Genomic DNA, 26,498 nt, shown 5'->3' with positions numbered 1-26,498 from the left:
GACACCTCGGTCCTGGACTTCCAGCTTCCAGAACCATAAAGTTCTGTTGTTGAGGCTGCAGGTCTGTGGTGCTTAGCTGGGGCAGCTCTAGCCAACTAATGTACTTCCTAAGTCCTCCCACAACACAGAACCCAAGATCCTTGCCAGCTAAACCCTGGCTCCTGGCGGAGCTCTCACTGTTCCCCACACTCACCTCTGGGATGCCCCTCCTCCCACCACTTGGCTATGACCCACTCATCCAGTTCCCCTGTGCCCTCGAGAACAAGTGGTCTCCCACTGATACCACCTCCCGGCAGTGTCTCACCCAGAACCTTCCACCAGCAGCCTCGCGTGTTCCAGCACCACCGCTCTCCTGCCCTGCTACCTTGTCTGATTGCTCATGTCTCGGACCCTGTTATATTTCCACAGGTTTGGGGTTTGGCTCAGGAACCAGGCAGTACGTTCCTTGGGGTCAGGATCCAGCCTTCCCCCACTCCAGCACTGCTCTGAGGTGGCAGCAAGAAACATCTCTCTGGCAAGTGCACATGTGTGAGATGAACCGGGAGACAGAATAAAAGTGAGCTGTGAGCACTGGAAACAACACAAAGGGGGTGGCCTGCAACTCCCCAAGCGGCCACTATGTGGCGCCGCTGGTCTGGGACAGCCCTGATGACTGGCATTGGGCTGGAAGGGGTAAAGCCCTGAGAGCCTGGCCTGCCAACCTGCAGGCGCCACTGTCCGTGACTCATTTAGTGCTTGACTGTCCAAAGTCACTTTCCCTCTGCCGGTAAGCTGTTAGGGGCCAGAAGCCACATGCTCTTGAATTCTAGGCAGGGAAAGATGCTCCGAGCATTCTGGGTAAACCAAGTTTCAGCCTGACAGCAGCTCTGAAGATAATCCGAAGGGCTCTTCGGCTCATGGTGATGGCAGCCCCCCTGTAACTTGGAACAGTCGAGTCACAGGCATGTGGGGGTGGGAGAGCTGCGACAGGCCCGGGCTGGGAGCCCAGGAAGGGCCCAGAAGACAGGCCCATGGCTGAGAGGAAGTGGATGTGGGAACCGGTCTCTGATCTGGAGCTGAGCCTGGGCCTGCAGAGGGCATCCCTGTCCTTGGCACAACTTCCTGCTGTCACTGCCCAGAGCACAGTGTCCTGTCCACCTGGCCTGGCCAGGAAGGGCTCCGGCACTATCTGAGTAACCGTTTGCCCTTCCCCAGGCAGCACTCCGTCCTCACCTCCCCAGTCTCCTGGGCGAGTCCTCTCCTAGGACGTCCTCACTGCCCATGTCTCCAACCACCTGCCACCCCTCCATCAGCTAAGTCAGAATCTGTTCTTCCTTGTTGCCGATTCCCGCCAGTTATGCCTACGAATGGTCCCTTGAGCTGTCCTCTCTGTCCCTGAACACCTACTTCCCCAGTTCATTCTGCATTGTTTATGGCAGGTGACTCACCTCTCCCTGTACCCTGAGGGCCCCTTGGATTTGTTGGGGGGATTTGAGTTGCGCTTCAAAAGGGTGGAAACAATTGGACGGCAGTGACATCATCGTGCAGTGACATCATCGTGCGTATCTTCACACCATTCATAGCCTCGGATGAGATGAAGCCGAAACAATATGTTTTGTTTGGTTTAAGACCGTTGCAGCCCTCGAAGCCGGCATGCCCTGGGGATGTGGGGACTGGGGAGCCTGACTCATGGAAACCACCTGGAAATCTGCCGGGACTCCGGGTCAGTCCCAGGAGAAGCGGTTCCTCATCCTCCTAGCCGGTCCCTCGTAGCCTATGGGTATACGCACTAGTGGGCCAAGTGCCTGGGTTCCAATCCTAGGGCCCCTGGCTCACCCTGAGCTGCTTCTCCGTGCCTCAGTTTCCACATCTGCAAGATGGGGATAACAGCGGTAGCTACCACACCAAGGACCACTAGGAGGACTAACTAAGACACCGTGAGTTACCGTGCCGGGACCACAGGTAGTAAGCAATAAGCAGCAGGAGACATGGCTTCACTGCTGTTACCAGTCACAGCTGGGGCTGCTCTCCTTCCTCCCCGAGGTCCAGCCAACACCCCAGGGTCCAGGCCGAACCTACGACAGAGCTGAGGGCTCCTCAGGAGCTAGGACTGTCTCAGGACCACTAGGCACAGGGCAGGGGTGCCCTCTTCCAGCAGCTGCTGTGGGACAAGAGAGGAAAGAGGGCCCTGCTCACATTGCCCAGGCACCGAGGAGCTCAGCTGGAGCCAGAGGGCAATCGAGGCTGACAGGGAGAGCGGCCCACAGGGAACCGCGTCCCTGAAAGGCAGGCAGGACTGGGTGCCGCTCATCAGTCCAGTTTATCCAGAGCAGCTGAGGGAAGGAAGGGCGTGACACCTCAAAGGGCCTGTGAGGACAGTGGGTGTGAGGGAAGGCCCGCCAGGGCTCCTTCTGCCCAGGTCACCGACCACACAGACCAGGCAGGGGCTGGGAGGCTAACGGGCACAGGGTCGGGCCCGGGCGGCATTCCTCCCCAGGACGCCCAAGGGGAGCAGCAGGGGAAGTGAGGGGAGAAGTGGCACCTCCTGAGAAGGAGGGGGGGGCTTGTGCTGTCTCCTTCCTGCTCACACAGAGCAGAGGGGAAAGCTGGGGTGAGGGAGGCCCGGCAGGAGTGACGGGTGGAAGCTTTGCCTATACCTCCCACCACACCCACCCCTGAGCTCTGGACAAAACAGATTTCGCTCAGTCTCTCACACAAGCTCCCACCTCTGGGCTCACGCCCCAGCATGTGCCTCCCAATCCTGGTACCCAGTCACCCCTGACAGGCCTGGGGGACCGCCTTGCTCACCTCAGTACACGTGGGGCCTGTCCTAGAGCCGAGAACGCTGCAGGCCTGCCCTGGCTATGCTCTGCGGAGAGCTGCGCGGGCCTGCAACGCGGCTCCTTCCACCGAGAGGTGGACCCAGGCAGGCGCACACAGCCCAGTGCCAGGTCTCAACTCACGGGATTCTCCTAGCAGCGCTATGCACAGATCACGACCGTCACCTCCATTGTGCATGGAAGGACACTGAGGCCCCGGGAGGGTACATTCTGTCCTCAGGGCCGAAAGCCAGTATGTGGCAGAGCCAGCTTCCACGCAGGCAGCCTGGCTCCACGGCCACGCCCTCAGCGCGGCAGCCTAAGTGGAACCTCACTGCCCTCCTCTCCTCAGTCCCACTAAAGGCCTCTGGGCCTAGAGGGAGTTAGAGAGGCGTCAAGCTGGCTATGTGTCCCCAACACTGTGTGACTGGATATCCCAGGCTGCCTGAGTATGTGCGACCTTGAGGAAGTTCCTCACCCCTCCGTGCCTTGGTTTCCTGGTCTGTAAAATGGGGGTAAGAACAGTCCTCAGTCCTGTCCGTGGGCCTGCTGCCAGGATCAAACGAACTGACCTACAGACACTTCAAACAGAAACTGGTACGAAGTGACAGATCCCGCCATCCCTCCACCTTGAGTACTGGTGCGGTTACTCGAAGGGCTACCATTTGAAAAAGTCTAAGATCACCTCAGTGAGCCCAGCACTGCTCTGCATGGCCCGACAAGGCCCCTGGGGAGAGGGAAAAGCAGGGAGTGGACGTGGAAGAACATCGCGCCTGCGTTTTCCTGCCTGGAGACAGTGCCGTTGACGCCGAGCATTAAGGGAGACGGAGCCTCCTCGTCCATCTGTCCACCAAGACAGAACTGGGACTCTTAAAGTGGACCGGCAGCCAACATGCGGGCCATCTCCCGGAGGGCCACCACTCTCCCCTCGGCAGAGCGCTCGGCTTCGAGCAGCATCCTCAGGCTCAGAAGACAAGGTCAGATGTGAGCTGGCAGTCCCCAGCAGGATCAGAAAAACAGCGACGTCAGCAACGGGCCGAGAGAACATGAGACAGACGAAACGTTCACAGGCCTGACAGTGTTCTCAGCCACGGCCAGAGCTTTCTGAGGCAGTGGAGTGAAAACTCCCTGGCAGTCTTCTCCAAAGGCGGCCTCGCTGACGTGGGTCCTTGACTTGACTGTCGTTTGGAGCCAGTGGGTGGAGGGCACTCTTCACCAGCGGCTGCAGCCCCTACGCTGCTCCCTGGAGGCTCTGAGGGCCCCAAAGGCCTTGCCACAGCTGCTACCTCCCTGCCCGCAGCTTGAGCCTCAGGCTCTCTGGCTACAGGTGAGTGGTCGGGGTGGTGGCGGGAGGAGGGGGCAGACACTGGAAGATGTGGAATCAGCCCGAAACTGAGGGAGGGGGGTTGCTTGTGGGCAGGGACAGAGAGAAAGAAATGCCACAGCTCGGACATCTCCCGGTCTGACACCGCCCTGGTCAGCTGGATGAGCAGTTTCCTCCCATCTGACTTAGCTAATGACCTGCTTCATCTCCAGGGCCCAGAGTGCTGTTTGCACTGGGACGTTCACAAAGCCCCGGAACAGAGGAGCCAGACACGGGCCCAGGCAGAAACACGGACATTCCTGAGCCCTATTCCAGCTGATGGAAACGGCTGCTGGCAAAATGTGGATTAACTCCATGGCAGCTGTTTCCAGTGATTTATGGCCCCTTCCGGACCGAGGCAGACACTCGCTGCCCCCACTCAGCTCCAGCTCCCAAAATGCAGCAGCCTTTTTTTGTTTTCAAGACGTTTCAAAAATAATGTTTAAAGTGCTCTCTCTGGCAGCTCATATTCTAAAAGCAGAACAGAAAATGTTAGCTTGGCCCCAGTGCAAAGATGAAGCTTCCATCGATGAAACAGTCTATATTTTAAACAAGGAGACAACTTCCTTAATCCAGAAAGGATGGCAACCAATCAAGAAGAAGAAGACCACCAACCCAACAGAGAAGTGGGCAAATGAAGAGACTCACACATAGAAGAAATGCAAAGGGCCAATAAGCGTATAAAGAGATGCTCTATCAGGGATGCCTGGGTGGCTCGGTCGGTTAAGCGTCCGACTTCGGCTCAGGTCATGATCTCACGGTTCGTGAGTTCGAGCCCCGCGTTGGGCTCTGTGCTGACAGCTTAGAGCCTGGAGCCTGCTTCAGATTCTGTGTTTCCGTCTCTCTCTGCCCCTTCCTCTCTCTCTCTCTCTCTCTCTCAAAAATAAATTAACATTAAAAAAAAGAGAGAGATGCTCTATCTTGTCAATGACAGAAGAAATGCCAATTAAGATAGGTATCATTTCCCTGGACGATGGGCACAGGAGAGTGACATTTACTCAAACTTTTTGAAGAACAATCCAGCGGTACCTGCCAATGTGAGAGCAATGTTTACAAAAATCTCTCTCTGAGGAATTCTACTTCTAGGAATTAATGTCAGAGAAATACGCAAAAATCTATGTTTACTACAGCCCGGTTGAATAAAAAAAAATTAAACTGGAATGTCCTTATGAGCTCAATATAATCAAGCAAATTATGATTCTATCAATCATGTGCTGAAATATTATGTTGCCACCAAAAATGAGCCAAGGAGACCTATCTCCCTCATCTTTCATGGGCCATGGAAAGAAGCCAAGATACATACTAAGTAGGGAAAAAAACAAGTTTTATGAGAACATGTGTAGTATGATTCTGCTTCTTTTCTTCTTTAAAGTACATACATATATTTGTACGTGTATGAGAAGGGTCTAGAAGGATGGATTCCACACCGTTAAAAGCAGCTGCCTCTGGGAAGTGAGTCACCAACAACCAGGGCCCTGCCTGTCGATATGGAGGGAATTCAAGGTCAGGTTTGCGCAGAGTTGGAGGTGAGCAGCACCCAGTCTGGGGATTCTTAAAGTGTGGTGGGCAGAGCAAGCCTTTCACCAGAAGCCCTACAGAGAGGAGCAGGAGGGCCTACAACCGATTGGGGGGGGAAAGCCGAATACTGCCATATTCCATTGATTCTAAGACATGTGTTTTTTCTTTTTTCTTTTTCTTAAATTTTTTCAAGTGTTTATCCATTTTGAGAGAGGAGGAGAGCGAACAGGGGAGGGGCAGAGAGAGAGAGAGAGAGAGAGAGAGAGGGAGAATCCCAAGCAGGCCCCACATCATCAGTGCAGAGCCAACGCAGGGCTTGAACCCACAAACCATGAGATCATGACCTTAGCTGAAATCAAGAGGCAGACACTTAATTGACTGAGCCACCCAGACGCCCCTAAGACATATGTTTTTTCATTTTCCATCTCTGAGGTTGAGATGTGTCTCATCATTGATGCTGTATCACAATTTAATTAGCACTTGCCCCCTATTTGTGGGATATAAACTACCACTATATCTTACCATCAGTGGTGAAATTCATCACACCACCCTCCAGAAGACTCGAGAGTTAAATTGACATATTAAAGGCTCTGAGAAGTCCCGTGGCAAAGAACTTTCTCCAATGCAATCCCCTTTCTTCTTCCTTAATTCTCATCTTCACCTTTCTCTTTACTTACAAATGAGAATATGCTAGGGCTCCACAAAGTGTCCTCTTATGGATGTCTGCAAAAGCCCTGGTTTGAAGAGGGGCATGCTTATTTTTAAAAATTCGATATAATGACCATTTGGCAAGTACCACAGTAGCAACACTTGTCATCAAGAACCATCAATGGTTCTAAAATAGCAGGCAAAAGTATGACGAGAAACAGGGTGTCTGCAAAGGTTATAAGATAACTGTAATTACAGAGAAAAATAGAAATGAACAGTAGAGAAACGTGACACACAGCACTCCGACCAAATGATCAGTTAACCAGATAGAACACACAGCAACGTCACGCCCTCCTGATAGACAGGATGTGCAAAGGAGGGCACAGCATTGCTGGTGTGGCGTTCCTGCCCAAAACGCAGAATGTCAACCGAATCCCGCTAACACTGGAAAACATCTGATAGACCCAAAGTGAGGCTGGCAAAATAAATGGGCAGGGCTCTTCCAACCTGCCCGGGTCACGGAAGACAAACAGCCTGAAGCCCTGCCCCAGATGGGAGGAGACCACAGACAAGAACGACCAGGAGAAGGGCAGCGGTGAGGAAGGAAGCTGGTGAAACTGTTAATCAATGGCATTGCTACTGAGGTGAATTCCCGGGCTTAGAGAACTGTATCACAGTCACGTGGGTGTTGACACAAGCCACAGCTGTGGAAGGGCATAAGGAAACTTAGTGTACCATTTTTCGCAACTTTTTTGGTAAATCTAAAATTACTTAAAAATAAAAAAAAATTACACTAAAAACTGTGTAATGTGAACTTAACCATAGAACTATAATAACTGATAAAAACAAAAAAGGCAATGGAAACAGGACAAAAGCCTTGAGTGTGCTACATGAGGGGGTCACCCTGAAAATTCTTGTTTGGGGGAAAGAAACCCAGGCGACGCATTGACAAACATGGGGCTGGGTGTTCGGGGAGGACGGAAGCAGAGGGGAGCACTGCCCTGGAGGGGCCTGGTCTCGTGGGGGTCGGAAGGCCCACAATCCAGCTCACCAGCACAAATCTAGTGCTGAACAGAAGAGAAAGAACTCAAGATTGGCAGGGTCACAACGCACATGGTGTGGTCTGAAACCACAATGCAGTGTCACCCAGAATTACGGTCTATTGAGTAAGCCTTCAATGCATAATCATGTTTCATTCTCACAACCACCCTATGAGGAAGGCGCTACTATGATTATCCCCATTTTACAGATAGGAAAACGCAGGCTCGGGACAGTTAAATAACTTGCCTAAATGCACACAGCTAATGTAAAGACAGCATCCGAACCCAGGCAGTCTGACTCGTGATGCTTCTGAGGAGATTGCTACAGAGGTGTGGGGCCCATGGAAAGAGTACCGAGTGGTGCTGGCTCAGTCCTACAACTTCTCTGGGCCCCTTTCCTCATCTTAAAGATATAGAGAAGAGCAGCTTTGGAGGCACTGAGAGCTCAAGATCTCTTTCAGCTGGAAAGATACAAAGTGGGCCTTAAATTCACACTAAAGTGTAAATGACTAATATCTGATACTTTCGGATCAACGTGACCAACAAGTATGTTTTGAGTATCCGTCTGCCCTACTATGTCTCAGGGAAAAGATGTTGAGATTTCTTATTGTGGGTGCTGGGAGACTCTGAGTGTGATGGGGGATGTGGGGCAGGTTCCTGGGAGTCTCAAGTCTGCAGGGGTTGGTCATCACAACAAGGGGAAAGAAACTCCAGAAAAGGGAGCCAGGGTCTCAAAGACAAACAGCATCTGGCTCACCAACTGGCCCTGGGGGGCAGCCCGGCATATTCAGGGAAGAAAGGACCGGCCTAGAGGAGCCATCAGAGCCTGGTGGGGTCAGTCAGGAGGGGTGGAGGGGTGTGTCTCGGGGTCAGGAGGAGACAGTGGGGTCTGTGTGCCAGCACACGAGCAAGAAGCCTGGTATCTCATCCAGAGATACTGGGCTAGACGGAGCTGGAGGGAGGCACCCGTGGGGGAAGGGGCTGCCCCTGCCTGGCTGCTATAGTCCCAAAGGCTTGGAAGGTCCAGTGAGAAGCTCTGAGGGCACAAACAGGAAAGTTCTTTCCAAGAACGGACCTGAGTCTCCTTGGGAGGCTGCAAACCAGCCACCATGAGAGCCCACTTCACTCCCGGAATCTCTCCTTGGAACCTCCAGTCCTGTGTCCTAGACTGTGGCAGAGGAAGTGAGGAATTTGGCAGAGGACTGCCAAAGAGAGGTCAGCACCAGCATGGAGGGGGCAGGCACCCCTATCAGGCCGCCATGGCAGCAGGAAGGCAAGGTGGGGAGCTGGGTGCTGGTCTGCTGTCATTCGGTCAGACCATACCAGCTCTGGGGCTCTGGCTTCCGGTATAACTGCAGAAAACAAGAAGTGAGGGGACACCTGCACCCTCCCCACAAAGGGAATCACTGCATCTCCACGTCCCTGACCCAGTAAGACCAGCCCCTGGGCCCCGGCACTAGGAGGCCTGGACCTTGAGAGCTTTGAGGCAGAAGCTGAGTCTGTTTCCCCAGGGAACAGGGGCCGCTGCCCTCCGGGCACAGCCCTCAGCCTTCTGGAACGCAGAATGTGTCAAGATGGAGGCTGCTGAAGAGCAGGCTGGGGTCTGTGCATTCCCCAAGGTACCTGTCATCTCCCCGCTGCAGGTAGGCCAGGGTGGGGAGACACAAAGGAAACAGCTCTCGGGCGGGAGGAGAATGAGCAGGCCTAGGCCTGTGGGGGGCAGGCGGGGACAAGCAGTGAGCAGACGTGAGCCAGTGGGAAGTCCTCCCGTGCTCTGGGCTCTGCGGTCTCCACTGTGAGCCCGTCTGGCAGGGCCAACACCCTCAGGATTCCTGCGGGTGATACAGGGCCTCACTTCAGAAGGGGACCTCTGAGGGCTGAGGATGAGCCGGCAGGCAGGTGGGTGGAGCAGAGAGAGACACAGAGTCCCTGCAGGGCCGGATGCCCGGACAGCAGCAGAGGTGAACCCTGGCCCCAGGCCCGCAGGGCAGGTGTGGCCTCTGACCCGGAGCCAAGGACAGGAGCAGACCCCACCCAGGGCGAGCAGAGGGCACGGAGATGGGTGGGGTTCAGAGAATCAGCTGCAAAATGCATCTGGTGTAGGAAGGAGGCTCGGTTTTGGAGTCGGCACAGGGCTCGACGTGAAGACTTCTGAAACCCTCCCCTCTCTCAGCCTCCACTTTCTCATTGCTGAGAGGATTCACCACGAGGAGAGGAGGAGCTGCCCGCCCAGGGCCAGGCATGGTCCTCAGTACTATCCTCAGCATCTACCTCCTCTTGGCAGGTGACAAAGGGAGGCTCACCAGGGCACCGCCAAAATGCCACTAGGTTCAGGCCCAGGCCCCACCTAATGCTGGGAAGGTGCCTACCTCGGCCGGGCCCACAGATGGTGCTCTACCCACCATCCTGCTCTGGCGACCCTCTGCCTCGATCTGAACATGGGGTCTCTACCTGGGTCACAGGAAGCGGACGACATGAAAAATGAGGACAGTGTTTCTCCCACATGCCCCCAAGTCCAGGAGGGAAACCAGGAGCCAAGCACCCACCCAAAGCCCCCACCCCCACCCAAGCTTGTAGAAGCTGTGCCATTTGCACAGCCACCTGCTCCAGGGGTTTGCCCAGGCCCGGCCTGGTGCTCTGTCCCCTTGGCCTCAGCGCTGTGGGTCAGGCTGGCTGACACTCAAGGGAGACACAAGCAGGCAGGCACCGTAAGGCCTCCTGTGAAGCCCACTCAATACGTATGGAGTGTTTATTTGGCAGGCTGTTTCAAAACTCCAGCCTCCTGCACAAAATCAGGCTGGAAGCTGGCTGACTCGGGGCTGACAGTCCTTGGGGTGCGCTCACTCCTGTCCTCCTTGTCCTCGACTCCAGGCCCCGCCACCCACTACCAGTTTCTGCCACATGCCTCCCGCCTAGAACCTGGGCGCCCAGCAGGACCAAGGAGAGGGAGCCGACGGCATGGGACACCCAACTCTGGGCCACCCGCACTCGCTGCAACAAACAGGGCCCGACCCGCTGCACACTGGCCCCCAGGGAGGTGAAGGCAACCCCTCGGTACAGATGAGCAAACGACTCAGAGGGAACCAGTGACTGCGCAGGCCCAACGAGGGGAGCTGAGCCCAGTCTGTCGGGACCAAAGCCTGTTCTTTTCCACCACCATATGTGGCTGCTCTCAAACCGAACAGACAGGACTCCCGTTTCCTCCGGAACTCTGGGGCACAGAGCCTCAGTGACCGTTTCAAGCAGAGCTGCTCATTTCTCGGTGGAGTGGGCCCCAGGGACCTTCTGGGGTCGGTGTCACCTCCTGAACAGCAGAGGGCACCCAAGAGTGCCACCAGCTGGCAGTCCCAGCAGAGCCCCTCTCTGTGTCCATCCAGGCCTCTGCCTCAGTCAGTCCGTGTCAGGGACGGGGTGTCGGTCCGTGTCGGGGATGGCGCGGGAGGAGCAAGCAGTACACCCAGGGTTTCAGGGACCAGCAGCTGAGAGCACAGACGGATGGCGCTCGGTTCAGATCCCAGCTCTGCCCCGCAAAGTAGTTCTGTGGCCTGAACTGACAAGCCCACGCACTTCAGTGTCGAACCTTTCTCATAGGGTCACTGCGAGGGTTAAATTAGCTAAAGTGCTTCGAACAGTGCCTGGTCTGCAAGAAGGGCTGCCTCAGTGCCCAAGCCCCGACAGAGGAAGCTCAGAGAGGAAAGCGACCTGCTCAGGTCACAAGGCAGGGAGCACAGGCAGATCGGAGCCCCGAGCCTTGACCCCAAGCCCCTTCCCTGGCCTCTTCTTTCACACCCACAGGCCTGTGCGCCCCCCAGCTCCACCACACCCCTCCCCCGCTGGCCACCCTCACCCAACCGAGGCTCTGTGGGGAATTATTCCTCCAGGCTCTGAGGAATGTTCCTTTCTCTTCACTTGCCATCTAGATGACTCCATTTTCAATCCAGCTTCCCAATGGACTCCAAGAGGAGCCCTGATTAATTTCCCATAAAACCACAGGCAGAATTGCTCCATCCGTGGTGTGCACCTCCCTCTCCAGGGAGGCCTGGAGTCCCGATGGCCATCTGTCACCTCCAGAGCACATCACCCATCACCCACAGCTGTCATTAGCTCTGAAGGGTCTCCTGAGCCCTATGTCCCGATACCCTCCATCAGCCACTGCCCCCACCCCACCCCTGACTCCCGGGGTCAAGAAGACAAGCCTGTGTCATCCAATCACAGCCCAGCTTGCTCTCGTATCGCGTTGGCCAGTTCAGGAGCCAGCCAGAGCCTTGCCCAGAATTGCTCAGCTGGGGTGGCAGAGCCAGGCCTGGGCCTCGGGGCTTCCATCTCAAAATCTTGGCCCTGGGCGGCAAAGCAGGTGGCAGGGAGAGAAAAGGCCTGCAGACACGTGCTGGGCAATCACGACTTACTGCCCCAGCCTCCCTCCCCTCACTCCCTCCCCGTCCCCAAGCCTGCACCAGGCAATGTTTCATTTCTGGGAGGTTCCTGCACTTGGTTTGAATTGGATCCAGGTTAGTGCCATCTGTTGCCTCTGGCTAAGGGGTGTGGGTGTGACCCTGCCCAGAAACAGTCATCTATTAGAGAAACCTGTGGCCCAAACGCTCTGGGGTGGCTCACTCTGCAAGCCTAGTGACCTGACACTGCTTTGAGCTGCTGTGTGGAAGGAGCTTACTGCTAAGGTCACAGGCTGAGGCCATAGCCTCTGGCTACCTGGAGGAGAAATTGTCATTCCAAGAATCATTCACCCATGGATTCCCCACGTAGCAACCCACTTCCCGGAAGGAAGGAAGGAAGGAAGGAAGGAAGGAAGGAAGGAAGGGGTCTCAGATGGACTAATTGTCCCTCAAATCTGTTCTCCCCCTTCTTCCACAGTGACAAAGCTTGCACATTGTAGCTGGGCACATGGCTGCCCAGAACAGAAAGCACATTCCCCGACTCCCTTGCAGCTCAGTTTGGGACTCAGTCCTGGCCGTGGACAGAGCATCGTGGTATGGCTTCCAGGGCCTTTCCTTAAAGATAACTAAGGCTGTTTCCCCTTGCTTCCTTTTCCTTAGCGCCTCCCCACCCCTTTGTCTAGATCTTAGATGTGACGGCTGGAGTCTCAGCAGCACCACTGTGGACCAGGAGGCCCACATCACAGAACCATCAGCTGGAAGAAGTCTGGGTTCTCCCTCTGGGCTTTTCCATGACACGGAAACCAAGTCCCATCTGATTTAAGCCACCGTTACTTCCGGTCTCTGTTGCTACGGCAACCCTCGCACTAACCAAATGGCCTCCCCTCCAGGCTCTGGATTAGAAGAGGGTGAGGTCTGGGAGCATGGAACCGAGATGCCACCCAGGTAGTCTGACGGGGAGCCAGGGGCTCCAGACAGCAGGCCTCCCCTGTCTGCACAGCTGACGCTGAACGATGAGACAGAAGGCCTGCCTGGGCGTGGACCCCTCCACCCCCACACCCCCTTGTGCCACACCCACCCTCACTGAGCGGGCAGCCCTGGTCACCTCCCCTCAGCAGCCTCCCCGGGTCTGTCCCTGCAGCAGCCCAGGCTCTCCGAGGCAGAGAGAGCCACCTCAGCTGAAGGACAGGACACCTCAAGGAGGTCTCCACCCAGCCCCTTCTTCCCAAGCGTCACTTGGACTGCTTAAATTGCCTGAGGAGCTTACAGGGTAATCACGGCCATTTACAGTACGCTTAACAGGCTGCCTCCAGGAATAGCAGGAGTGGGGCGGAGGAGTGCCAGGGATGTGCCTCCCAGAGAAGGTTCTCTGCATCTGCAGGGAGGAGGAGCCCCCGCTCCGGGAGGATGGAAGGTGGGAGCCCGCAGTGCTTCCACGAGAACAGCCGTGGGGGGATGGGGGCAGGAAAAGGCTCCAGGAAATCCCAGCTTCTGCCCACCCTCCTGGAAGAATGCCAGCCCGGCTCGGTGTGCACGATAAGGAAAATCCAGGGCGCAGCGGTCATGGCCCACCCACAAAACAATTCCTGCTGGCCTAGGACCAAGCCTGCCTGGAGGGTTTGGTCAACACGTTCTTGCTGGCCATGGAGGGGGCTTCCCCACCCCCCAACCCTGCAGGCAGCTCCCGAGCTGATGACACCTGAGTTTGAGGTTTCTCGGACCCGGCAGCATGGGGTCTGATTCCCTCCCCACTGGGGGTCGGTCACCGGGCCCTCGCACCTGTGGCTCGGTGTGGGGCACCCTTACAACAGCACATAGGTAATGCCCATTAGAACCTGTCCCCAGGCCACACCTACACTGATCGCAGGTGTATTCGAACCCTTCACTCACCAGCTCACACCCTTTCAGTGGCTGCTCATGAGCGAGGTCCCCAACTGCACAAGGCATTCCAAGTCCCCCACACCGACCCAGCGGTCTGCAGGTCACACACAAGCCCCCCACGCTGCGGCCCTCTCCCACTCTGCTCACACGACCGCCTGACCTGGGAGCCCCAGGCTGTCCCCCTCAGTCTCGCCCACCAGGGACAGCCCTGCTTCTTGTGCACACTCACAGTCCAGGCCCAGGCTCACCCTTGACCCCAGCCCTGATTCTCTAGGCATGAACACTGAGAGAGACTCCAAGATCCAGTCCAGACGCTCCAGCCCCTGCTAGGGTAACGGGAGCTGTGCCAACAGCTGCCATTCCCGGTGACACCATGAGCCAGGACCCATGCTCATCAGATGTCATCCCAATTAGCTCAACCCCAGACCCTGTGGATAAACCACTTATTACCAACATCTTACAGAAAACAAGCAGAGCTAGGTCAAGGGACTTGGTCAAGGCCACATGGCAACAAGAGCCCAGATTCAGATACAACCTCAGTCTGTCCCCCCACCCCCAAAGCCTGTGTTCTTTGCTCTGAAAAAGCCGTCTCAGTGGTGACCTCCCTGACCCCATTAGAACGCCTCACTCTTCTCATGGACTTGACATAAGACATGGCTGCTGACCTCAACTCCTCCCGCCAATTGGGCCTTCTCATCAGGACTGGAGTCATCTCCTGTCCCTTCACAGAGTTGATATCCAATGCCCACAACTCCTGAGAAGAGGAGGATTTCTAGAAGCAAAGTTTAGCCACAATGTCCCTATGGATCTTCCTTCTCATCGGAGGGTTCTAGTGGGACCCAGGGAAACGATGCAAAGGGAAGGGAAATTGACATCATCACTGGCCATTCCAGGCCCAAGGGAAAACGGATGCTGGCATGCTGAGAGAGCCTGGCATTTGGGGGCCACCCAGGAAGCCCATGCTCTATGCCACCTGCTAAATGCCAGACACCCAGGGAAACAGGCCTCGAGACCCCCTCCAGGACAGCCACGTCCAACACCCAGCTCTTCCACAGGGCACGTTCCAACTCTCCTGGCCAAGGTCCATGACTGCTCCATACAAGGTGCTTGTTAGATCCAGGGCCCTCTGGCCATGAACATGTAAGTTAAGCTTAAGGGCTAGGAGCTAGGAGCCCGGGTTGGAGAGACCGGACCGGATGCTGGCTCTGCGACCCACAGGCTGTGTGATGTCAGTCCATCTGCTAAGCTCTCAGTCTCCACTACTGTCTGCAAAGCAGAATGACCAAGGCCACCTTCATGAGCACTGGAAGAAGGAATGTAAGAAGGCATAACCTTGCAGACGGGCTGCCTCTGGTCCGGCAAAGCCAAAGTCCCCACCGGTTCCACCATCACACAAAACAACAACGGACCAAGTCACTAGGGTTCCGGGTTCAAGGCAGCCCGGACAGGCCACACTCATGATCTGGATGGCGGGAACGGGGGCTATACGATGAATCGTCATACAGGCCCAGGACACAGGCAAAGCACTTTTCCTTAAAATTAAACCAGAACTCTCAGCAGGGAATGCTGAGACCAGGCAAAGAGAACTAAGTCACTGTTAACACGAATCTTTCCAAAAAAGCCCTTCTCACATAAATAAACACCTCAGGAAGGCAGTCCCACTTCTCTGGGGCTGCCCAGCCCAGGGAGGTGGGGAGAATGAGTCCTCAAGGACAAGAGGATGTGGCTGGCAGGAAAAGCTCCCGCAGCTAAGCGGGAGGCGCCTGCCCTCCAGAACAGAGCGTACCCCATGAGGTCCAGCCGCCACATTACACATCTCCATGTGTTTGATTAAAGGCCCTTCAATTTCTGTTTGTCTCCTTTGCCCGGTTACATAACTCCCCTTCCCCGCCCGCTGCTCAGCTATTCTACACACACTCCTGCTCTCTAACCACTGTGTTATCGGGACACTTCATCGCCACTCTGTGGGTTTAAGACAACAAAACAAAACCGTCTTGAAGTGGTTGCAGCCACTCTCTCTCCCAGTGAGCACCCTGGGACTTTTCTTTCCTAACTCTGCTGGTCACAGGAGAGAAAAGGGCCCTCCCAAGAATGTGTGCCCCCACGGAATTCAACTGCTACCTGTCCCAAAGGGCCTAAAAAGATCAGACACTCCCCCGCCCGCCTCCCACCCCATGCAGTGGCCTCCCTGTGACTGCCACCGGCCACAGGCACCAAGCCACATGTGTCCGTACCTTTCATGTAGGCCTCGATCTTCCGGATGAGTTCATAGGACTTGGAGCGGTCAAGCAGGGTCCTGATGGCAGGAAGGGGGTCCAGGACAATGGTCTCAGGGTGCGCATCGATGTATTCCTGAAAGGAAAACACACCTCTTCTGGTTGGAGGTGGGGGACTGACGACGACGTGAGGCTTCCGCAAGATGCCATCCCACGTGCCCTTCCCTCACCCATCCCTCCCTTCCCCCTCCCTCCACCAGCCCTGACTTCCGTCTGGGGGTTCACACAGTCTGGGGAAGCTGCCCCCACGCACTCAGCCACACCGAGATCACATGACATTGGTCAGACCAATCAGCATATTCCACCCTGGCCACTGGTTCAGGAGAGAACATGTGACCAGAGTCGATCCAATCAGAGGCAGGCTCAGAGCTCTCACTAGGAATGCTGGGACAAGACCATCGTCTTCCACACTGGGGAGAAGAGGAAGCACAGAGACTGTGCAGCTGGGAGCAGTCACCCTGAGATGCGAAGGCCAGGCCGGACAAAGCCAAAGCTCAGAAATGGAGCCCAAAGGGAGAAAAACAGAGCTGAGAAAAGGGAGCACAACCAGGTCCTGATCAGCTCGTCTGGCCCCTGGATAAAGCCTCACCTGAAACTAGATCTGCTCCGTGTGTGGACTGCACTCAAGGAGAGTGGCCCGGCACCCTGCTCTGATAAGGATTCTGAGGCAGGGCCAGCGAGAGCGGAACGCCGGCATTCAGTAGAAGGTCTGCGTGAAGGCTTGTTGACCAACACACCACAGGGCAGCCACCTTGCCTCAAGTGCTCCGGACAACATGCTTCTTCAGTACCTACTAGCTTCAGGGTTAGACTCTGGGCATGCGAGCAGAACTATGGCCAAACCGGCCTTTAAGGAAGTTACGGTCTCCTTGGGAGAAATGACGCTAATGCACATGGGGAACAAGAAACTCTAACAGAATTCAACATGAAACTGAGCAAAATATTTCCAGGAAAGGGAAACAAGGATCCCGGCCCTGCCCCTTGTCACCTCCGTGACTACACAAGCCATGCCATAGCAGTGGGCCAGAGCAGCACATCAGACAGACACAGTAAATGAGACCATCCCTCTGGCCCCAAAACACTGCGTTTCTAAGGATAAAAACATGGAGTGCTGGAGTAACGAGAGAGGGGCTCCGAGAAAAGGCCGGGTGTGAGGGAGGCCACTCACCAGCTGTTGTTATTGTCAGCTGCATTGTGCTCTCCTCCACAGATCTGTTCAAGCCCTACTAAGCCCTGGTGCTTGGGAGTGCGACCTTATTTGGAAATAGTGTCTTTACACATGGAATCAAGCTAAAATGAGACCATACGGGATTAGGATGGCCCCTAATCCATTGACTGGTGTCTTTAAGATGAGGACAATTTGGGCAGAGAGACACAAAGGGAGAAGACCATCGGACAAGAGAGACAGTGACTGAAGTCGTGCAGCTACAAGGCAAGGCTGGCCAAGGACTACTGGCCACTGCCAGAAAGTAGGAGAAACGCGGGGTACAGATTCTCTCTTGGTGCCTCCAGAAGGAACCAACCCCGCAGACACCTTGACTTCAGACATCTAGCCTCCTTAACTGTGAGAGGGAAAAAACAAACTCCCGTGTTTTAAGCCACCCAGTTTGTGGTACTTTGTCAAGGCCACCCCAGGGAATGAATACACCAGCTTAATTCATCCCCCTGGCCGCCCAGTCTACCAGATCCGTTTGCGAGGTCAGCAAAGGCCAAGAAACAAAGCCACAATGCTTCTTTTCAAGTAAGCCTTATCAACCAAAAAGAAAGCTCCATTTGGAATTACTTCCCCCCCCCCACCACTTTTTTTTCAGTGAACCTATTTTGGTTCCTAGTAATCATTTTTAAGAGCTCTCAACACAAAGCCAGAGATTTATATCTCCTTCTCCTCTGAAATCGGCTCCCCCCCTTGTGTTTCCCACCAAAGTATCTGGTTATGGGCTCATTTGTGTCTTTTTCTTTGAATGTCTAAAAATTTTTTCTGTCCCCAAGGGGTGGCCAGTACATGTTTGTGAGGAGCCCTTCTTCCCATCCTCACATCCACGAACTTCCTGGGGCGGACACGCTCTCATCCCCTCCTCCCTGCACACCCATCCCACACATGTAAACACAGAAGAGAAGCCACCTTCCTCTTCCCCCTGCAGGAGGCGACTGTCAGCATTCAGCTCAGTGGCTAGCCCACCTGCCGGCTTATACAGAACAAGCCCCCAAGCTGATGAGGGTAAGCCCACATCTGCCACCCACAGGGACCACGAAGGCAGGCTGAGAAGGGTCTTTTTTTTTTTTTTTTTTTTTTTTTTAAATTTAAGAGAGAGTGTGTGTGAGCAGGAGAGAGGGGAAGAGAGAGAGAGAGAGAGAGAGAGAGAGAGAGAGAGAGAGAAAATCTCAAGCAGCCTCCATGCTCAGCACAGAGCCCGACTCGGAGCTCAGTCCCATGACCTTGGGATAAAGACCTGTGCCAAAATCACGAGGCGGACACTCAACCGACTGAGCCACCCAGGCGCCCCTGGGAAGTGTCCTTAAGGAAGGTGTATCCAGAGATGCCTACAGGCCAGGGACCGTGCCCAGATCCGCTCTCCTACAGCCTCGGCCTCGCCGAAGGGCTTGCAGGCTCCGCAACAGCAACTATCCGTGCCAGCACCACTCTTCTGAACCAGGTCTACACTGCCACAAGAGCATGCCATTCAGGAGACACCAAGATTCCCACATACACATGAAGTCATATCACTGTCTTCAAGTAAAAGGTCATTCATTCAACCAACTGCACATCATTCACAGCGCTCAGATCATCGTGCAGAGTACTAGAGACACATGGATGAATGAAAGCCGTTTATGCTTTGCCCTGCTGGATCTGTAACCCTGGCCACTGAATTCACATTCTGGTTATGACCTGAAGGCACTGAACTACCCCGACACCACCCCCCCCCCCTTCATCCCAACACTCCAGGAAGCAGCCTAGTGCAGAGGGAAGAGTAAGGGCCCAGGACTCAAGAAACCTATGCCCCCACTGTTATCACCTCCCAAGGTCACCTTGCACAGGTCATCTGGCTTCTCTGGGTCTCAGTTCCCTCACCTGTGACTTAAAAGCCTAAATTGGAGGAAACTGCCGAGTGGTATGTATGGAGGCAGACTTCAGGGCCACACATGGGGCCTGTTTTAGAACTGGACAGATAGCCACCTGCTAGAGGCATTGCGGGTAAAGGTGGGGACCCACGCACATGCTTGCTGCCTTCCTTCAAAGAGAAGGCAGTATGGTATCAGAGATGCTCACTTTGATGGGCTAGCCCAATTCTCTCCCAGCAACGGAGTCCCATGAAGTCCGGACATGCTCCTTCCTCCCCCTCAAAAATCACCCCCTCCACCCCAGCCAAGCCCCGAGAGGAGTATCCGAGTGGTTGCTGGACCTTGTTCCACTTTTATGCATTAGGGCAGTGACCTTTAAAGAGAGAACTCAGAATCATTAAGACATGAATTTAAGCCAAACTCACGAGGGAAAGAAATTAGAAGAAACCAAAGGGGAAAATATCTGACAAGCAGGCGCCAACAAGCTTTTGACCCAGGATGAAAGCATCAGTATTAACAGAAGAATTATTCCTAAACACAATCTCTTTTGGGACAAGGACAGAGAGGGCAAAGAAAGAGTTTTTCCAATCGCCCCACTACCCACAAGTGGATTTCCTTCCAAGCCTTTCAGCTTATCTATCGTACCACAGGCCTCATGCATTTTTCACAAGTCTCTTAGAATTACCAAACAAATTGCTGGAAGGGTGAGCGCCCTGTACCGTTTTATCGCCACTCAGAAGAAGAAAGGCCCAAACGGTCTCCATGGCAAATGGTAAACACATGTTCCTTCAGCACGCCTGCCACCGAGCACCTACAAAGGGAGCCTGGACGTTAGGGGGGAGCCTGAAAAGAGGGGAGAGCAGACACAGACGGCCCTGGTCAGGGGGCCAGAGAATGCTGTCCGTTGAGGGGACGAAGGGGCAGAGGCCAGCCAGGTGCCCCCCGACCCAAGGCCCATAGGATGATGATGCCAAGAGGGAAACCGAGCGCTGTCTGCTGGGCTGGGGGAAGTCAACACTTCCCCACTGAGAATGTGAGCCAGATGAGAGGACCGGGGTGAACATCACAGATACCATTTCCTCTGCAGTTCCATTTATGGACAGGAAATGAGCAGGGAGACGCAAGCATCTGCTCTTATCTAACGGAAAACGCAGGCACAAGTCCCAAGTTCAAATCCTACGTCTACCACTCACCCGAGGTCTGTGAAAAAGAAACCGCAGTTAATCTCTGAGATTCTGTTTCCTGATGCGCAACATGCACGTTCTGAATAAAACCTATGTCAGGGAGCGGCTGAGGGCAGTTAAGACCCGGACGGGAAAGGAGTTGGTAGGTAGAAAAACAAACAGGATTCTCATGACTGGACAACGTGTGGCTTCTCGGCAGCAGACCTGACCCAAGGTCTCTGAGCTCATCCTGCCCTGCCCCCTCCAGCAGACCGAGGGGCATGCCAGCCCTGCCCCTGGGGTCAGTCCTTCTGCTGACGCCCGGAGCACCACACAATCCCCTGCCCTGTGGCAGCCCAGGCTCCAGGGTGCACCCCGCCGTGGACCGCTCGGGTCCTGGCCGAGCCCACGACGCCAGCTGGCTCCTTACAGGGGAGTGAGAGAGGCACCCAGCACAATTCCTGCCCCCTCAATTCTCAGAGGCAGTGGGCACTCTGGCCCACTCCCCCGAAACACTGCAGACCCCCTTTTAGAAAGGGCTGATTCATTCTGTAGAGATGCATGCCGAAGTGACTTATGATTAAATATGATGTGTGGAATTTGCTTCAAAGTAACCAGGCACAGGGGACGGTGAGGTAAGGCAGAGGCAAGACAAGAGCGGTCGTAAGCAGTTAACTCGAGGCTGGGTCCTGAGACCCAGCAGTGTGTTAAGGAGTCCACCAAGTATTTTTAAATTCTCTGCAATAACAGAAAATTGGGGGGGGGGGGGCATGGAGGGAGGGGGCTAAGTAACCAGATGTACCTTTTCTTCAATCCCACACACCTCTCCTGCCAGAGACACGTTCAAACAGCAACACTGTCTTTCCAGAAGGAGCAAGAGGCAGCGAGCCAGATGGGAAACCCAGTGAGAGATTAATTATGGAAAAGATGATAATAAATAAAAATCATCATCATCATAACTTTTCTTTTTTTTCTTTTTTTTTCTTTTTTGTTTTTTTTTTTAAGTAAAGGTGATTTTTTTTTTTTAACATTTATTTATTTTTGAGACAGAGAGAGACAGAGCATGAACGGGGGAGGGTCAGAGAGAGGGAGACACAGAATCTGAAACAGGCTCCAGGCTCTGAGCTGTCAGCACAGAGCCCGACGCGGGGCTCGAACTCACAGACCGCGAGATCATGACCTGAGCCGAAGTCGGCTGCTTAACCGACTGAGCCACCCAGGCACTCCATAACTTTTAAATAATAGCAGCCACCACGTACCCAGGACCAGCTATACACACACTGCCGGGAAATATGGTTTTCAAACACCATGTCCTTTAATATAAAAATCCTATGAGGTGGGACCCCTGGGTGGCACAGTTGGTTGAGTGTCCGACTCTTGATTTCGGCTCAGGTCATGATCTCACGGTCATGGGATTGAGCCCTGCGTCGGACTCCCCACTGGGTATGAATCCTGGATTCTCTTTCTCCCTCTGCCCCTCCTTGGCTTGTATGTACGTGCACTCTAGCTCTCAAAAAACGACAAAAAAATTTCCTGTGACGTGAGAGCTGAAACTATAAAACTCTCAGAAGATTACACTGGTGCGCATCTTCCTGGCCTTGAATCAGACAACAGTTTCTTAGGCACGATACTAAAAGTACAATCAGGGACGCCTGGGTGGCTCAGTCAGTTAAGCGTCCAACCTCGGCTCAGGTCATGGCCTAGCGGTTCGTGAGTTCAAGCCCCGCATCGGGCTCTGTGCGGACAGCTCAGAGCTTAGAGCCTGTTTCAGATTCTGTGTCTCCCTCTCCTCTCTGCCCCTCCCCTGCTCCCGCTCTGTGTGTGTATGTGTGTGTGTGTGTGTGTGTGTGTGTGTCTCAAAAATAAGTAAACATTAAAAAAAAAAATCTAAAAGTATAATCAATCAAGAAAAGAAAAAATAAACTGGACGTCATCGACATTAAGAGCTTTTGTGAGTCAAGGACACCACCCACCTCAGACCTGGCACACAGGCCTCATCTCATCACACCTGTGACCCAGCCACTGAAAGGCCTCCTGCTGGACCGTGTGTGTGCCTGAGAGCCCAGCCGGGCACTTCCTCACCTCTGGCCTCCATGGCAGGAGTGGGAGATTCAAGCCCAGTGGATGGTTCTAGAAATCTCCCCTGTAGAGGTGGGGAGCTAGGATGGAGGAAGGAGCACCACACAGGGCACTGGGAGCCCCTTCTCCTCTCTAGGCCTCTTCCTCCTCTGTAAGGTGGAAGCCAATCCTGTGAAGAGGTTCCATGCATGGGAGCGGGGGGCTGCTGGACCTGGGGTAGAATCCTGCCTTCCCTACTTGCGACTCTGGGCCTCCATAAGCCTCAGTCCTCTTCTGTGAAATGGAGAGGGTCGCAGCCCCTACCTCCTGGGATGTTTTTTTAAAACAGTTTATTGACCACATACCATGCAGTTTACCCACTTAAAGCTTACAATCCAGTGGCTTCCAATATGTGACAGAGTTGTGCAACCAAAAGCATAGTTATAAGATATTATCATCACTTCAAAAAAAAAAAATCCCATACCTTTTAGCTATCAGCTTCAATTCACCCATTCCCTCCAGCCCCTGGAAACCACTTTTTGCCTCTAGACACTTGCCTATTCTGGACATTTCTTCTTCTTCTTCTTCTTTTTTTTTTTTTTAATTTTTTTAAAGACAGAGCACGAGCAGGGGAGGGGCACAGAGAGAGACAGAGAGACAGAGAGAGAGAGAGAGAGAGAGAGAGAGACAGACAGACAGAATCTGAAGCAGGCTCCAGGCTCTGAGCGCTGTCAGCACAGAACCCGACGCGGGGCTCGAACTCACAGACCGTGAGATCATGACCCAAGCCGAAGCTGGACGCTTAACCGACTGAACCACCCAGGTGTCCCTGGACATTTCTTATAAATGGAATCAATGCAGTCTTTTGTGACTGGCTTCTTTCACTTAGCATAACGTTTTTAGGGTTCACTCATGCTGTAGCACGTGTCACTGCTTCATTGTGTTTGATGGCTGAGCAATATTCCACTGTGTGGATATACCGCCTCTGTTGACCTGTTCAACAGCTAACGGGCATCGGGTTTATTTTCATCTTGTGGCTACTATGAATTAAGCTCCTGTGAACATTTGTACACAGGTTTTTGTGTAGATGAACGTTTTCGTGTCTCTTGGATTATATACCATATATTCTTGGGTTAAGAATACAAAAGATTGCAAAACTTCTCAGTTCCTCAAGCATGGATATTTTAGGTAGTAATCATAACAATCTGCCATGGCAGACAGGGACACCTGGGTGGCTCAGTCAGTTGAGCATTCGACTCTTGATTTTAGCTGAAGTCATGATCTCCTAGTTCGTGAGTTCAAGCCCTGCGTCAGGCTCTGTGCTGACAGTGCAGAGCCTGCTTGGGATTCTCTCTCTCAAAATAAATAAATAAATTAATTAATTAATTAATTTTAAAGCCCACCATGGTATACTAATAAACCATTTTTCTGGTTTCTAAAAGCTACAATCACACAAAACACTAGATTTGACTCACAAAGCAATCTCTGTGGTCTATAGAGTAAACACCTGTATTTTTATTCCCATTTTATAGATGAAAACACTGAGCATCTGAGAGGCCAAGTGACTGGCCCAAAGCCACGCAATCAGCTGCGGCTTTGTCAGGATTCAAAACCAGCCATTACAGTGTCAAACCCAAGGCCCCTGCAGTGCACCCTGTCACCTCCCCAAACACAAGTTATGTGGCTGAAGTGCTTTAATTCCCAGAAAGTCTAAGGACCCATTTCGAATCTAAGTGCTGGAGAACCTGTGCACAACTCAGTCAAGCAGGCCTAGAACAGGAAAAGAGAGAGCTGAAGCCTGGGGCCAGCAGTGGGAGGACAAGAACGAAGAGCCTTAGAACTGCCCAGACCACCCACCCCCACCCCCCCGTGGACCAAGCAGTCTGGGTCTCTGGGAGGCTGTCTATTTGAACGATGGCTTCCTGAGTAGTCCTATCTAAGCACTTACAGAGGAAACCTTAAGCAAGCACTGTGGGGACAGCAAGCCCTGCCTGTTCTTCGGGACTCTAAATGTCCAGAACTCTCAATCTCCAGAGAGGTGGGACAGGAAGCAGCATGGTGAATGCTAAGAAGGAGTCGCTTGCAGGGCCGGGCAAGCTAAGTGCCAGGTTCCCCTGCCAAGCATTCTTCATGTTAACCTGAAGCCTGGAGGGAGAGGCAGAGATGCTTTCTAAGAGGAGAATTTTAGGATTGAAGTCGGTTTCAGAAAAACCCAGCTGGCCAGGAATGGTGTGGGAAGACTGGACTGGAAGCCATTCACGGAACAGGGAGTTGAGGGCATCCAACACGTCGGAGAGAGTTCATCTTCTAGTTTGGTAACCAGCCTCCTTCCTTCCAGGGTCCTTGTTCCCCTCCCCCAGGAAGATGTCACACGGGAGGACAGAAGTCCTCACTGAGAGTGGAAAGAGAAAGAAGGGGCAGGACAGGTTGGGCACAGGCAGGGAAGGAGTGGGGAGCCCACGAGTGGCTCTAGGGAGCAGTCCTGCTCTACAGTTTGATCTGGTGGTGGATACAAGGTGTATCTGGTTTGCGAAATCTATCATGCACTCACTTATACCTACGGTTTTCTGCGTATGTATTATACTTCACCTTATTAAAAAAAAGGGGGGCGGGTGGGGGAGAACGAAAGCACTGAACTAAGCAGGGAAGCAAGGACCTGCTCCCTGCTCTCAGTATAGCCTGCCTTGTCTTCACCTTCTCTGGGACTCCAGCCTTCTACGTGGAGCGGATCAAGGATGGGAAATGGGGCACAATTCCACCACACCTCCCCAGGGCCACGGCAGCCATCACCACAGATCACGGCAGCGATCAGCTGGGGATCACAGCACGTGGGATTCAGAACCCTGATCATCACTTGGTTCCAGAAGTTAGATAAGCATGGGCACTCAGGGTGAATCCCACGTGCCATGCACAGAACAAGCTCTCCAGGCTGATTCCGTGAGTCAGGGTTGGCGTGTTTTAATTAGTGCTTAGTCACCAAACGAATGCTGGGGAAGACCTGCGGCCGGTGGAAATTACTCACAGGGGTTTTTATGGGAAAGAGGTAACCCTGGGCTTACTCAACATAATCTCACTCCTTCTGACTCTTCCTGATAGCACAACCCATGCCCAGACCTTCCAGCTGATGACCACAAAGGCTGCCCCTTGAACTAGCTCCTTCCACACCAAGTGCTGGATGAAAGCGAGGAAGCTTCCAGTTCCTAAAGTCTTAACACCAAGATGGAGGTCCCGGCAAGATGTTACAATGAGTTATTATTAATAACTACGGTAATGATGGTGATGATAGCAGCTAACTTTTCCTGCATGCCCACCAAGTACTGGATAGTGTTCTACACACTTTCAGGATCCGACACATTTATTCCTTACAACCAGCCTACGCACTAGGTCCTATTAGCAGCCCCACTGGACAGACAGAAACAAAGACTCAGAGCGCCTCAGTACCTGGCCCAGGCTCTCCGAGTAAGGAAGCAGCCACGATGGCATCTGAATCCAGGCCATCTGGTTCCAGAGCCCTCTAGTTGGCTCGGGGAGGCCTGGCCAAAGGAAAAGCATCTAAATTTTAGCCATGGCCAGGATTTCTCATGTGTGTTCTTATAAAATTTATGTTAAAAAAAGAAAAGTACATCTTTCTCGTGTGCTGTCAACCCAAGCCTCGGCTGTGAGCCTGGTGGCACAGCCTGTGAGATCAAGCACGTGGCCTCTGGTGCGAGGACAAGGTAAAGCACCCGAGAAAAAATGGCAATAGAGTCTGCAAGTTCCTTTGCCAGAGGAAGAGTCACAGATGGTCAGACCTCGCAAGACCTAAGGGCCCCTTAGCCCGTCTTTCCAGAAAGGTGAAAGGAAGTAGAAACAAGCCCGAGGGCACACAGCGAAGCAGCAGAGATGAGCCCACAACCCCATCTCCTCCTCCTGGCACCCCAGGGCCACCCTGGTTCACTCTGCTCCCAAAGGCCCCAAGGAGCCAACACGTTGGGCCAGAGTCTCTGCTTCTATTCCTGAGCCCGGATCAAGACAAACTAACAACAGCCACAAGACAGCCACCTCTCAGGAGAATAAGCAAATGATCGGGCCAGATGCCGGAGTCCACAAAGGCCTCTGGGATGAAGATCCATGCAGCACCAAGGGAAGGACACGTGCAGAATTCTCAGGGCCAGCACGTGCGTCTCCAGACGCACAGGATGCCTGCGGTGAAGGCGGGGGACCCCCGGAGGGAGGACAAACAGATACAACGGTGTCATGAGCAATCACACCATCAAAGGCACAGTACGCTTCTGCAGAAAGTGAACCCCATTCCCGGGAGACT

General features: G+C 53.7%; 1 protein-coding gene across 3 annotated transcripts in view; it reads right to left on the bottom strand.

Annotated features, from left to right (window-relative positions):
- ITPK1 (inositol-tetrakisphosphate 1-kinase) overlaps nucleotides 1-26,498 on the bottom strand; it is a 179,563-nt gene that overhangs the window by 33,505 nt on the left and 119,560 nt on the right. For all 3 annotated transcript variants that reach the window (XM_049612268.1, XM_049612269.1, XM_049612270.1), the window contains one exon: nucleotides 15,874-15,991. In XM_049612268.1, coding sequence (XP_049468225.1) covers nucleotides 15,874-15,991 — 118 coding nt within the window. The remainder of the gene's footprint in view (nucleotides 1-15,873; nucleotides 15,992-26,498) is intronic.

The sequence above is a fragment of the Panthera uncia genome (assembly GCF_023721935.1).
Source record: "Panthera uncia isolate 11264 chromosome B3 unlocalized genomic scaffold, Puncia_PCG_1.0 HiC_scaffold_1, whole genome shotgun sequence".
NCBI lineage: Eukaryota > Metazoa > Chordata > Mammalia > Carnivora > Felidae > Panthera > Panthera uncia.
The sequence above is the reverse complement of the archived record's forward strand: the minus strand, read 5'-3'. Positions and strand labels throughout refer to the sequence as shown.